At 32.9% G+C, this 14,106-nt stretch overlaps 1 protein-coding gene across 10 annotated transcripts in view; it reads left to right on the top strand.

Moving 5' to 3' along the window:
* LOC145255612 (unconventional myosin-Ic-like) overlaps positions 1–14,106 on the top strand; it is a 333,792-nt gene that overhangs the window by 216,579 nt on the left and 103,107 nt on the right. For 6 of the 10 annotated variants that reach the window (XM_080114110.1, XM_080114114.1, XM_080114116.1 and 3 more), the window contains 4 exons: positions 2,432–2,547; positions 3,071–3,269; positions 3,438–3,518; positions 11,098–11,277. In XM_080114110.1, the coding sequence (XP_079970236.1) occupies positions 2,432–2,547; positions 3,071–3,269; positions 3,438–3,518; positions 11,098–11,277 (576 nt within the window). Of the gene's footprint in view, positions 1–2,431; positions 2,548–3,070; positions 3,270–3,437; positions 3,519–11,097; positions 11,278–13,885; positions 13,925–14,106 lie in introns of all 10 variants that reach the window. The other 4 variants (XM_080114109.1, XM_080114106.1, XM_080114108.1 and 1 more) reach the window with 1 other exon arrangement.

Genomic DNA, 14,106 nt, shown 5'->3' with positions numbered 1-14,106 from the left:
TCAGTTTTTCAGGAAGATCCGGTCTTGGTCAGCGTTCGTGCAAGATGCGATGAATTCATTGGAAGGAGCCGGCATTAACCATTCCAGTGCGAATGCGACTTCAAGACAAAGACTAGGCAAGACACGACTTGAATGAATGAACCGAATAAGTCCCATACTGTCTACCAAGCTCCAACCTCTGTCCCATCGCCACTTTCTTGCATTTCTTTGCTTGTTTTATAAGGACTTCCACAAAACGTGCTCAGACGAACTTGCTGCACTTATACCCCCTCAACATAAACATCCCTTCACAAATCTGACAAGCAGCAAAATTCCACCTCTTTCCCTGTAGAGGTTCTCCAGATTTTCTACTTCTTTTCTCAAACCGCTTGTCTTTGGAATTCCCTCTCTGTTTCCTTGGCAATACCAATATACACAAATTTAAATGTAATGTGAACAAGCCTCTTTCTGCACAACTCTATACTTAATATGCACCTATAAATCTTATCCCTAATTTACAGCAACCCTTATGTCTCTGTGGCAATGTGCCTTGTTTTGGTTGAGCTGGACTAAAAACAAAAGTCTACCACATAGATCAGGAGAAATTATTTTTACGCGCGTCTCTGTTGCATTAAAGAATCTGTATTTTTGTTCACGCAATTCAAAGGAAAATAAATCAAGTTGATACGTATAGCCTTTCATAAAACGTAGGCATTTGTCGAGCAATTGATGTTCATAAATTGTTTTTGCATGTAGAGAATTCATGCGACTGAGACATTTTGCAGCTACTGTGCACTTGTGTACCTGTTTTTTTGGGGGGGGGGGGTTGTTTTTTTTTTGTTTTCATCCTCGTTTGTCTTCAATCGAGCAATTTCAGAACCATTTTATTTTGCAATGGATTAGGGCAAAGCTCATCACTTTTTTTTTATTGTTATTGTTTTTTTTTTTTCAGTGGGTCGGAAAATTGCAGGCCAAGCGGTCATTCTGTTTAACATTATTTAACATTCCATGCACAGAAACAAACGACAGGCGACATATTTGATCTTCTAATTAGCTTACTTATTTATGGGTTTGGAGTGCATGTTTTTTTTGTTTTTTTTTGTAATATTTATGTAATATTTATTTAATATTTATTTAATATTTATATATGTAATACTAGCAGATGTACCCGGTGTTGCCGGGTATTAAATGTCAAATTCCTTAAAAAACTAAAACTAAGTAAAAAAAAAAAAAAAAAAAAAAAAAAACTAAAGAAATGGAGACATGTGCATGAGAGTATCACGTACTTTCAACAAAGTTCATTTCTTATAAATTAAAAAAAAATACTCGAACTGAAATCGAAATAAAAACCTAAAACAGTGACTCAAGTACTATAATTATTAGACCAGCTTGACACGATCTTTACAAAGTGTTTTCAAACCTGTCGTCAAAATCGCTGAAATCGTTCACTTTTCAATTAAAAAAAATTTTTTTTTTTTTTTTTTTTGCCTTCTCTAGTTGGGGACAAATCGTGTTACACTGGGAGGAAGCTTCACCCCCCCCCCCCCCCGAAGTGACTTCGTCCACAATACATTGAGGATCAACAAATACATTATCCTTCCATATTTTATTGGCATCAAAATCTGCGAAATTGCTCATTTTTCAACTAAATCAATTGATTGCCTGCTCTAGTTGGGGACTCACTGGTGCACAGAGAGGAAGTTTCACATGCCTCACCGCAGTGACTTAGTCCAGAATATATTGTAGTCTACATTGCACTGTAGAGAAGGCTGTTGATTTTATAAAATTAATGGCTTGAATTTAAGTTTAAAATGCAAAAGTCAAGTACCATGGTTCAGTTGTGCTTTGAACAGAAACTTGTGATGTTAGGCTGTGTAAGGTGTTAACTTTGGTCAAGATCGTCTGTTCCTTCTTTCATCTGATTATTTTGATCATCATTATTTATTGAAGACATTCCAATGCAAAACCTATCTAAGAACACTGCCAAGCACATTAAGTACCTTCATTTGAAATTTCATAAAAATCGACAGTCATTTTTCCTTTTCTATAATGGTAGACATAGAGATATATATAGGGTGTCAGGATACGTTGAAAAGAAATAGTGCTTGATCAATTTCTTTTTCTATTTCGTGAGGTGTTGATTTGTTTGGATTTTAAAAAAACCTTTAAAAGGCAAATACGTTGCAATGAAACCATTGTATATCTCTGAAATATGTAACATATTGTTTATAATATGAGTCCCTTTAAGCTTAAGCGTTAAATTTGGAACATTTTTCAGAATAAAAATTATGCCATTTTGTTCAAAATTGGGATAAGGATTCTATACATGGGATTAGTATCTTCATTTTGGGTACTTTGTGACCTATAGCTGACATATTGAATGTCCTTGTGGCAGCAGTTGAAATTTGATGCCTGCAGAAATTAAATAATGCTTTTGTTTTCTATTTTTCAGACATACATTGGTCCAGTGCTGGTTTCCGTTAACCCGTACAGAGTTCTTGACATTTACAACAATGAAATTATTGAAAGTTATCGAAACGTTAACTTCTACGAACTTCCTCCTCATATGTAAGTCTGACAACTTTTATTATTTTTATTTTTAAAAAAAAAAAAGAAAAAAAAAATTTTGTTACGTTTCTGCATTTTTCAAATGAAAAACTTGAAACACAAATTTTTTTTTCCAAAATTACTGGATTCGGCATTAAATAACTGTCACAAACCATACCTAACTGTGAAAACAGCCCAAGTACTAACTCTAAATATATCTACCTTTTATGCTCATCTTTTTGTTCCCCCAATCCCCAACTAACAATCCCATTCAGCTTCTTTTATCTGCCCCAGTGAACAACAATAATCGAATTCAGCCTCACCAACCATATTTTCTTTACCTTTATTTTTCAAAATAAATTTATTTCCTTTTTTTTTTTTTTTTTAATTCATTTACTCTTTCTCCCCAACTTCCCAACACTTAAAGGGAAAATAGTATCAAATCTTTTTTGGGGAAACTAAATTTTCCATATTTCCTTGTCTTTGTGGGACGACAAGTAAATATCTTCAATCTGATTTCCAAATCTTTTAATCATTTTTGCAGCTTTGCAATTGCCGATGCTGCCTATCGGTCGATGCGGGGAGAGAACCGCGATCAATGTGTGCTGATTTCCGGTGAATCTGGCGCCGGCAAGACAGAAGCATCCAAGAAACTGCTCCACTACATTGCTGCCAGCAGCACCCACTCGACTGAGGTTGAGAGGGTCAAGGATCGTCTGCTAAAATCAAATCCAGTTTTGGAGGTGAGAATTTTCTTTTTAAATGTAATTTATTTGTCCATCTCTCTGACAGAAATTGCTTTATCCTTTTCAGATTGATTCTCTCTCTTTTCACATATATTACTGATGGGACGATTCCAATATTTTTCCCGATTTTATAAATCTCTTAATATTTACCTTTTTTGTATATAGGCCTTTGGAAATGCTAAAACGAATCGGAATGACAATTCCAGTCGGTTCGGAAAATTTATGGATATTCAGTTTGACTATAAGGTAAATTCTTTTTTCTTTTTTCTTTTTTTTTTTTTGTCACTATTTTAATTTTTTTTTTTTTTTCTTTTTTTTTATAAATAAAATAACCCTCACGTATTGATTGCTTCTTTCATTCCTTCGAATCCAACCACACAAAAAACATCTTTATAGATCTTTAACATTCTCCATTTCAAAGCACTCCAAAATATCTGGCCTATTTAGTCAGAAAAATTGTAATGGGAACGAGAAAATCTCCATTTCATACGGTCATCAATAGACCAAATATTAATGGGTTGATTTCCTAAATTTTAGTGAATTTTTAAATGAAGAACAAAATCAAACTGTCGATTAACCATTCATTTCACTCGTACATAGTTATGTTTTTATGTTTGAATCTATACTTTTGTATGCGTGGAACTCCCTTAGCTGTATGAATTTGTTCTAGCCCTGTTAAACGGTTATAAAGAAAACAGAACGCCGGAATAAGGTAACATGTATTACAAAAACCTACAAAAATGTAGGTTGTTTGCTTAACTGACTAACGACCTAGGGTGGTCTACCGGATATCGACTTCCACCTTATGGCTTGGTCTTCCGGTATCTCTTGAGTGTGGGATAGTTTGTGAATATGTAACACAAGTTAGTTCTGCCACAACAGAATTTTATTTAACATTAGCAAGCTACCAGGAATTGCCCAGTCTAAAAATATGCTTAAATATGATATTGTACTTTATGTAGATTTCATATTCATTATTATTGGTTCCCGACCAAAGGAGGGTGGACCTGTAAATTCACCCTTGTCTGTACATCCGTTCGTCTGTCCACACTTTTCTCAATAACTACGCCTTGGAAGTTTTTGAAATTTTGCACAAACATTAAACATGATGTGAGTAAAAAAAAAATAACAGAACGGATTTTCCAGGAAAACTCTGGTTGCCCCCCTAGGAGTTCTTTTCGGGTTAAAATGCTAAAATTGACACTTTTGTGCTTATTAAAAAAAAAAAAATCGATGCCTTGGATTTTTATTAAACTTTCTGAAATGTTGTAACTGATTTCTATATAATTTTGTTTGTCTATACTTCGGGATAACTCTTGGGTGTGCACCAGGGGCTCTTTTAGGGCTAATAAAAACGCTCCATTTTTGTGACTATTTTACCATATTTGTCAAAAATTTTCTGTGTATGTCTATTTAGCAGAAGACCTTGGGGACTTTTGGAACTAACTAGGGGGAGGGGTAAATGATGGACTTGGTCATTTCTTTTTTTTTTTTTTTTTTGCATGATGCAGAACTCAAATTTACATATGTTAAAGCCTAAAACTGCACGGTTTGTTCATTTTCGCCAGGATTTGATGTCCCTTGGGGACTTTAGGGGCTAAATGGGGGGAGAGGCAATGCTAAACCTAGTCATTTTTTGGGTTTGCATTACTGTACACAGATTCGAAAAAGTTGTCAAAAAACAAATATATAACAAATAAATGTTATCAAAGGCAAGATAAGTTACTTTTCTACCAAACTGGATATATTTTTTTTGTTTTTATTCAATGTAACATGTTTATTCAGATCGAAAAACATGCAGTGTTTACCGATGTATTGGAAAATTCAAAATGGCGCCCGACACTCTCTTTAACATGGTAAGTTTGGGAAAAGGTGTTATAAATAATAAGCTAGACAAAATACTATTAAAAAAACACCGAATATATGTCAACTTATGTCACGGTAACATATAATGAGCGAATTTCTAACAGTATTTTTTCTAGTTTATCATTTATAACATCCTTTCCTGAACTTACCGTGTTAAAGAGAGTGTCGGGCGCCATTTTGAATTTTCCAATACATCGGTAAACACTGTATGCTTTTCGAGCTGAATAAACATGTTACATTGAATAAAAACACGAAAAATATATCCAGTTAGGTAGAAAAGTAACTTATCTTTCCTTTGATAACATTTATTTGTTATATATTTGTTTTTTGACAACTTTTTCGAATCTATGTGTACAGTAATACAAACCCCATTTTTTTTATGCCTCGTTCATTACGGGGGACCATGTCTGCTTTGCTTGTTTTTATTTTATTTTTTCCTTAAGCCATGATCTGTTAGAAATAGACAGATGCTACTAAGCTAATTAGAGAATGCATAAAACTTAGGAAAATCATGATAGTTAGCCAATACAGAACTCCGAAAATGTGACAATTCATACAATTCTGAGGCAGCACATTCAGGACTGCAGAAAACAGTGCGAAAGGAGATCTCCAGTACATCTCTCAGCAAACACCAGTATGATTATGCAGAGGGTCTAATGTGAATGTATATCGTCAGAGGTCTGGTCTGTTCAGTCGCAGCACTGGGCAGTATTTAGGCATGCAATCATGAAATGATCTCTAGACGACAGAAGCAAATGTTACATTCAAGCAGATCATATTTTTCAAAGGGAAATCTTTATTGATTATTATATTGTACCGAATATATTATGGCCCTCCCACAGCATGATCTCAGTCATAAAATATGCTTAAATATGGTATTTTAATTCTTGCAGATTTCATATTTATATTATAGAGCCAACGCTCTATTTTTATTAATTTGTACTGAATATATAATTGAAAAACAGTCACAGATAAATTAAAAAAAAAAAAAAATTTAATCTAAGGGAAATAACTCATCAAACTGACTGAAGAGTTATTTCCCTTGTTTCTTCACTTGCCGTTCATGATGATTACAAAAATATAAATTATGAATTAGCCGGTAGTTACAATTTAGGTTATTCGGAGAGTGGCTTTTGCAATTGTTGCCATTGTGCTGGGGGAGGTGGGTGACTGTTGTATTAATAGATTCGTTCAGTTTTTCGTGCGAGAATTTAGGACGGTGAATTATCGCGGAATTGTTGATTATCGTGAAGAAAGAGAGAGCCTGTTTCCTCCGTTTGACTATAGGTGGCGTTACTGTCTGTCCCCCCAGTTACGGAAGCACAAAATGTATATAATGCCACCCTTGAAATAAAAATAAATGTTTTTGTTATATTTTAATTTTAAACATGGTTTGTTTTTTTGGGGGGTGGGGGGTGCAAACATATTTAAGTTTTGTTTTTTGTTTTTTTTCAAACATATTTACGTTTTTTTGTTGTTTGTTTTTGCAAGCATATTTAAGTTTTATTTTTCCAAACATTTACGTGTTGTTGCTTGTTTATTTTAAAACATTTACGGTTTTTTTTTTTGCAAGCATAAACTAAATATTTTTGAAATATCTTTCTTTTTGAAAAGTTTGCTTATGCACTTATTGGTACCGCGCTATTTTTTAATAGTAGTTTCAAGTAAGATTCAGGTTTTACAATATCCTTTTTCAAATATATATATATATATATATAAATACTTGCGGAAAAGGTAAAATAAGTGCAGAAAAATTAAGAAAAAAAGGGGGGGTCCATAAAAAAGATAAAAGAAAAAACGTTGATTTTTTTTTTTATTATTATCATAAGAGCGTAAAAAATACTCGCGGAAAAACGGTTGTACCCATAAATATGTTTAAAAGAAAAATATAGCAAAAACATTTAGTTTATGCTTGCAAAAAAAAAAAAAACGTAAATGTTTAAAAATAAACAAGCATCAAAACGTAAATGTTTGGAAAAATAAAGCTTAAATATGTTTGCAAAAAAATAAAACTTAAATATGTTTGCACAAAAAAAAAAAAAAAAGAAACATGTATAAAATTAAAATATAACAAAAACATTTATTTTTATTTCAAGGGTGCCATTATATACATTTTGTACTTCCGTAACTGGGTGGACAGACAGTAACGCCACCTATAGTCGAACGGAGGAAACAGGCTCTCTCTTTCTTCACGATTGCCGAATTGTTATTGTTTTATTTATTTATTGACTACTTTTTTCTGCCGACCATTTTTTTTTTTTTTTTTTTTTTTTTTTTTTTTTTTTTTTTTTTTTTTTAAGAAAATAAGGTATTTTTTTACGACGTGCCGGGCAGTCGGGCACGTTACGTGCCCCAGCGTAGTATAAACACCCCCAACCACGCCATGTTAAGAACGGCTTTCGGAATACCCCCCAACCTCCATGTTAAGAACGGCTTTCGAAGTTGGGGGGGGAGTATTCCGAAAGCCGTTCTTAACATGGGGAGGATGGGGTGTTTATAATACGCTGGGGTACGTCGTAAAAATTTACCGAAAATAATATTTATTAAACAAGTACGACGACTTACTAAAGATTTCAGTACAATATTCAATTATTTTATTTACAAACTTGTATAACGTTAATAAAATTGTAAAATGAGACAATATTGTAATTTTGGTGCTTGCTAAGATAGTCGGCAGATCGATTTTTTAAATGCATTTTTAAGCAAAAAAAAAAAATATTACTTGTCATGTTGAAAATAGTAATATATCCAAAAATTAGGAAAATTCATAGAGTAGAAGGTTATAGTTGTAAGTAATTTTACTGAAAATTGGGTAAAATTGCATTTTACTTAGATGTTATAAAGTAGATGAAGACTTCATACACAGGGGATATAACTCGAAATGGAAATTTTAGATTACATATCAATGGCGGCCAACATTTTAGCCTTATAGCGATAGACTTTTATTATTTTTAAAAACACAATAGCAGTTGTTCTACTGTTTTATAAATGTATAAAAAAAATGATGTTTTTTTTTATTACTATACACATAGTTGTCAAAAAACAAATATATAACAAATAAATGTTATCAAAGGCAAAATAAGTTACTTTTCTACCTAACTCGATACTTTTAGCGTTTTTATTTAATGTAACATGTTTATTCAGCTCGAAAAACAGTGTTTACCAATGTATTGGAAAATTCAAAATGGCGCCCGACTCTCTGTTGAGCACGGTAAGTTTGGGAAAATGAGTTAAAAATTAAAAAAAACTATAAAATACTGTTAGAAATCCACCGAATACATGCCAGTCTATGTCACGGTAACATATTGAGCGAATTTCTAACAGCATTTTGTATAGTTTTTTGGGTTTTTTTTAACTCATTTTCCCAAACTTACTGTGTTCAACAGAGAGTCGGGCGCCATTTTAAATTTTCCAATACATCGGTAAACACTGTATGATTTTCGAGCTGAATAAACATGTTACATTAAATAAATACATTAAAAAGTTATCCAGTTAGGTAGAAAAGTAACTTATCTTGCCTTTGATAACATTTGTTATATATTTGTTTTGTTGACAACTTTTTCGAATCTATGTGTATAGTATACAAACTCAAAAAAGGAAATTACTTTTCTTTACATTTTTGATTAAAAAAAAAAAAAAAAAAAAAAAACGAATTCAGGATATAGGAATTTTTTTTTTTTTTTTCACGAGAGACAGGTTTATGAGCTTTTGTTCTTGTTATTTGGTAGACAGTTTCAAAGTTTGATAAGATACACTTGAAGGTCAATGGTTACGTCGGCCGAAGTGTAAGAATAACATTCAAAATGAATGTTCCTATTTACAATGCCTCCCCACGGGACAGTTAGACAGTCACCAGGGTCATTTTTTCAACATGGAGAAAAGGAACGAGAATCAAAAATTGTCTCGGTTGTGAAGGATTTATCCTCCACTGACAGAGAACAAGAAATTGAAGTATAGCACCTGAAGAACAAATACTACACTTTGATCTTGCTCCGAAGGCCCTGAATAAATGTTACTGGGAATGCCACTTTTGCAATCACCGTCATTGTGCAAAGGGGGATAACTCTATTTTACAAATAGATTTGTTCACTTTTTTTATGAGTTTACAAAGTTGATAAAAATAAGTTTCTCTGAAATTTCAGAGAAACTTATTTTTATCAACTTTTCTTTTTTTTTTAGAAAACCCAACTCCGATTAATTTAAAAAAAAAAAAAAAAAAAAAAACTGCAACTATTTAAACATGCAAAAATAATCTATAATATAAATCTGACCTGTCTGTTTAAATGTATGTATGTTTTCATGTCTGCCTAAAACTTTCGACAGCGGCGACGGATTTTCACGAGGTTGGTATCCTTTTAAAGCTCGACCTTTTGAACACTCCTTCACCCTCAACTAGGCATTTTTTTACAGGGAAGGGTCGCTTTTTTCGCTGATATTTTCGAAAGTCATCTTCTCTTCTTGATTGACTCGCCTTAATTTAAACCTTCGCCACTTCCGGTTTGGTGATGGGCGCAACAACAAAGACATCACCTTTTTCTTTTCCCATTCTTTTTCTCCTTTGCAGTTCTAGCCTGTCTGCCTACTACCACTTTTTTTTTTTTTTTTTTTTTTTTTTTTTTTGTTCAATACATACCCCCAAACACCCGGGCACCCAGGCTAGTATTAAATAAGTGCAACGAATATCAGATTTAAGTACAAAAATTCCAGTATTTCATTTGACGTCACAAAGTTCTAAAACATTAATAATGTAAAATGCAACGATATTGCGATTTTTCTTTTTTTTATCAAACAAAACATTCGAGTAATTGTAAAAGAAAATGATTTTTTTTTTTTTTTTCAACTACTTTATTTAATGTAGCAAAGTTTTAACATTAATAACGGGGTTTTGCTAAAAATGTACGACCAAAATTATGCCTGAATATGTACGACTGACTGCTCCTGCTGTTTGTCATAGAGAAATAATGTGTAAAGTTGCTTGAATCAGCAGGAGCTGAATCGGACATGTAGTCGTGCTGGAGTTTGGTTGCACATAAGGTGCTTTACAAAAATTGTATTACTAAATAATGTACAATTATTTATTCCTGCTGCTGCTGTTGTTTTGCTATTAAAATTATTTGCTATTAAAATTATTTGCTATTAAAGCAACTCCGACACGAACGAACTACTACGTTTATCAGTGCAAAAAAAGATGACACACTGGGTTGAAAAAAAAGTCTCAGTCTTTAAAATTTTTCCAAAATAATCGCGTGTATTTATTTTAATAACATTTTTTGCATTAACGGACTTGGTAGATCGCCGTTGTAAGAGAATATTTAATAAAAATAAGTTTTCTTTAATATCTTTAAGTATGCATTTTAAAAGATGTTTGCCAAAAATAACTCCTCGAAACTTCTGAGTGAATTCGTTTTATTGTTTATTACAAAATTGTTTTACCATATTTTACACTGACGGACCCAGTCGATCGCCTGTGTCAAAGTTGCTTTAACCAGCAGCAGTGGCAATTAGTCGTACGTTGATCGTACATAGTTTTTAGTCAGATATTTAGTAAAACCGTTAATAACAGAAAAAAGGAAAAAGTGACGTTAATTGCAAAGGAATTATTTTTAATAAACAAGACAGAAAAAAATGTTCTCATTAGATCATTGAAGTTAAGCAACGTTAAGCCTGGTCAGTACTAGATGGGTGACCGTTTGGAAATACCAGAGACTATATTAGCTCTCCGCTTATCTGCATTGTTTCCAGTCGTCCTGGATTTCACCTTGCCACTGGAATCAAACGGTGCCAACTCGGCAACATTATGGATAGAGATTGTATAATGCCTATTTTAAAGTGACACATGCAGCCACCCTTACAGGAGCTATCCATTGTCTCTTGAAACCGAACAGAGGCTATGATTTTTATCTGATATTTATTTTGTATTATCTTAAATGTTCATGGTTTATTCTTTTTCTTGAAATAGGGAGCCCCAGTTGGAGGTCATATCTTGAATTATCTTTTGGAAAAATCGCGTGTTGTGCAACACGCCGAAGGAGAACGGACTTTCCACGTTTTTTACCAACTTTTGTGCAGCGGCGACAACAATCTGCTCGAGAAAGTCAATTTGAATGCTGATCCAAACCAATACCATTATCTGCGGCAGGTAATTCTTTTTTTTCAATTTTATTATTCTACAAGAGGGATTCCGTGGAAATTCCACAGTGCTGTATGTATAATTTACTCTTGATAAAAATAATATTCCTTTTGAAATGATGAATATCTGTCGAGATTAAATACTTTAACCTTTTATGACCTGGTTGAACTAATTCGTTCCGTCATAAATTGTTTTTAGAACACATTAAAGATGCAAAAATGTTTTATTACTAGAAGGAAGAAAAATACAATTCAATTTTTTTTTTTTTCTAATGCTTTATGATCTGGTTGAACTAATTTGTTCCGTCATAAATAAATGAATACAGCAGCATAAAGTGGGAATTAATTCAAACACGCCTTGTACATATTAGTTCAATATCTGGGTATATGTCGGTTACCTCCAGATTGCAACTGTTCATTGCTTGTATTCAGTATGCCGCCATCTAAAATTAACAATAAATAGTTTTAATCATTTACATCATAATTCAGGTCTAACAAAAAAAAGTCTTATTGAAATAATCGTCCGTGTCAGTTAAACAACTTCTCAATAAATGAAATGAATATGCTTCTTTCTTGATGCATTTCTATAAAAATTCTAGCAATTTAATTTTTTTTTTTTGTTTTTTTTTTTTTAACAATAATCTGTCTCGTATTGAACTTGATATGTGGGGGGACACTTTAGTGATCGTCCCATCAGTAAATGTAATCCCGAATGAGCTTCAGACTCGCCGGACCTTAACCCCTATGATTTTTATCTATGGTGTTATATCTTTGATGTTTATCAAAACAGTCCCCAGATTATTTCTGAACTGACGCAAGTCGTCATAGGCCGAATCAGTGCATCATGATTAACAATTTTGCACATTTTCTTCTTTCAAAAAGGACGGTTTGCCTAGTACTAAACTTAGTAATATTAAATACAAATTCCAATGTCAGTGTGATGCTGTCTATGTCGGGCGAATCAGTGTTCATTTTGAAACAAGAATTGGACAACATGTTCCTTCAGGTTTTCAAAATAAAAACAAAATTATCCTCAATCCCACCCACAATAATTTGGATTCCATGATTGGAAATCATTTATTGGATAACCCAAAATGTGGGCAGGCTTATAAGGACGATTTATTTTTTTTTTTCAGTTTTATTTCAAGGCCGATCAAGCAGTCATTTGAAAACTCTCGAGTCCATCTCTATTGCACGCCTTAAACCCTCTCTCTGCAGGAAGAAACGGTTTGTGAACACCCTGGACCTGTTTGGCAAATTGTAGATAGATAGTTTAGATGTTTCTCCATTCCATTTCTTCCTTTTTTTTTTTTTTTTTTTTCCTCCCCGTATATTTATACACGGATTATCATTCTCCATTCGTAATAGTTTAATATATATATATATATTTTGCTTTAAATGTTATGAGGGTTTTTTGAAGCATGAAAAACGATGTTACTTTTTGTATTTAATATTTTTATTATTATTTTTTATATTTCGAATGGGCCTCCGCTCTGGTTTTGCTCATTTTAAAACGTTTATTCACTTCAAAAAAAAAAAAAGAAAAGTGTTGAGCGTCATATGATAACAAGAAGAATAGCTGAAACTTGGCTCCTAAAATTCAAAGTTTTTAAAATAACTTAAAACTAAAAAAATTATACAAAATACTGTTAGAAACCCACCCAATGTATGCCACAGTAACATCTATTGGGTGGATTTCTAACAGTATTTTTGCACCATCCTTTCTCTAAATATATGCACATGCATAGAGGAGGAGGCGTGGACCCCATGTTGGGAAATTTATGTTAATTTTAACTGTTTTTGCAATTGGATAATCGTATCTGATTTTATATTTGTCCTTGTTTTAAGCATGATCTTAAAAGATATCAAGTGGTGAGGCCCCATGTAGGGACTGTGGGAATGTGAAGTTGCCCCTTAGTTATTATTGCTCCTGGATCCAATTTGGCCCAGATTGGTAATATCTATTAGGGCAGTTGACGCTACCAGATCAGGCTGTTCGAGGATATTGGCTTCCTGACCGAAAGTACACCAAACATGGATGCTTGTTCCCTTTGAAAAACTCAATCATGTTGTGCAAAGTCCAGGACAAAAGCGAAAGTTCTTTTCTACAAAACAATCAAACTAAACACCTTGAATAAATATTTGAAAATATTAACAACTTGAAGATTTTTTTTTTTTTTTTTCAAAAATTATTTTGACTATCACTCTCATTTTAAGCATTATTTTTTACGTTTCAGTCGGTATAACCTTCTTCAGGTGTGTCTGGTCAAACTCGTGAATCTGCACAAAATTTCAAACAGAACCCTTTATTTAATCCATAAGTAGGTAGTTTGGTCTTGTTCCATCAGCCATGAATGGGTAGAAATCCTAAGTAATTAACAGTTGTATTTTTGAGTGTCGCCCACCCTGAGAATTGAACCTTCAACCTCCAAAAAAGTATAACTGTACAACTGAATCTTACCCAGTACTTTATCCACTATGCTATATAAGGACCCATGATGTTGTGGATAAAGTACTTGTGAGAAGGAAATAAAATTGCATACGGGAATCGTGCCAATCACTTTTTTTTTTTTTAATGTAAATTCTTGTTTCGAAAGCAGCCATGTTTTTCTTTACAGAATATTTGCATGCAAGATATGTTTGTTTCTGTGGAAGCGGTAAGTTTTTTTTTTTACTCTTTACTATTCTTACACTCATCTCTTCCACAAATAACATAGTCTGGCTAGTTTTTCAACCTCTAAACTTATAAAAAAAATCAACTTGGTTGCAAATCCTTTGTTAGAAAACCCCTTTTGCTTACAAGTCTATTAATTTTTGCCATCAATGCATTTGTTTGCTT

Source organism: Euprymna scolopes, chromosome 31, assembly GCF_053919585.1.
Source record: "Euprymna scolopes isolate OS-2025 chromosome 31, ASM5391958v1, whole genome shotgun sequence".
Classification (NCBI taxonomy): Eukaryota; Metazoa; Mollusca; class Cephalopoda; order Sepiida; family Sepiolidae; genus Euprymna; species Euprymna scolopes.
This window is presented reverse-complemented; position numbering and strand designations above follow the sequence as displayed.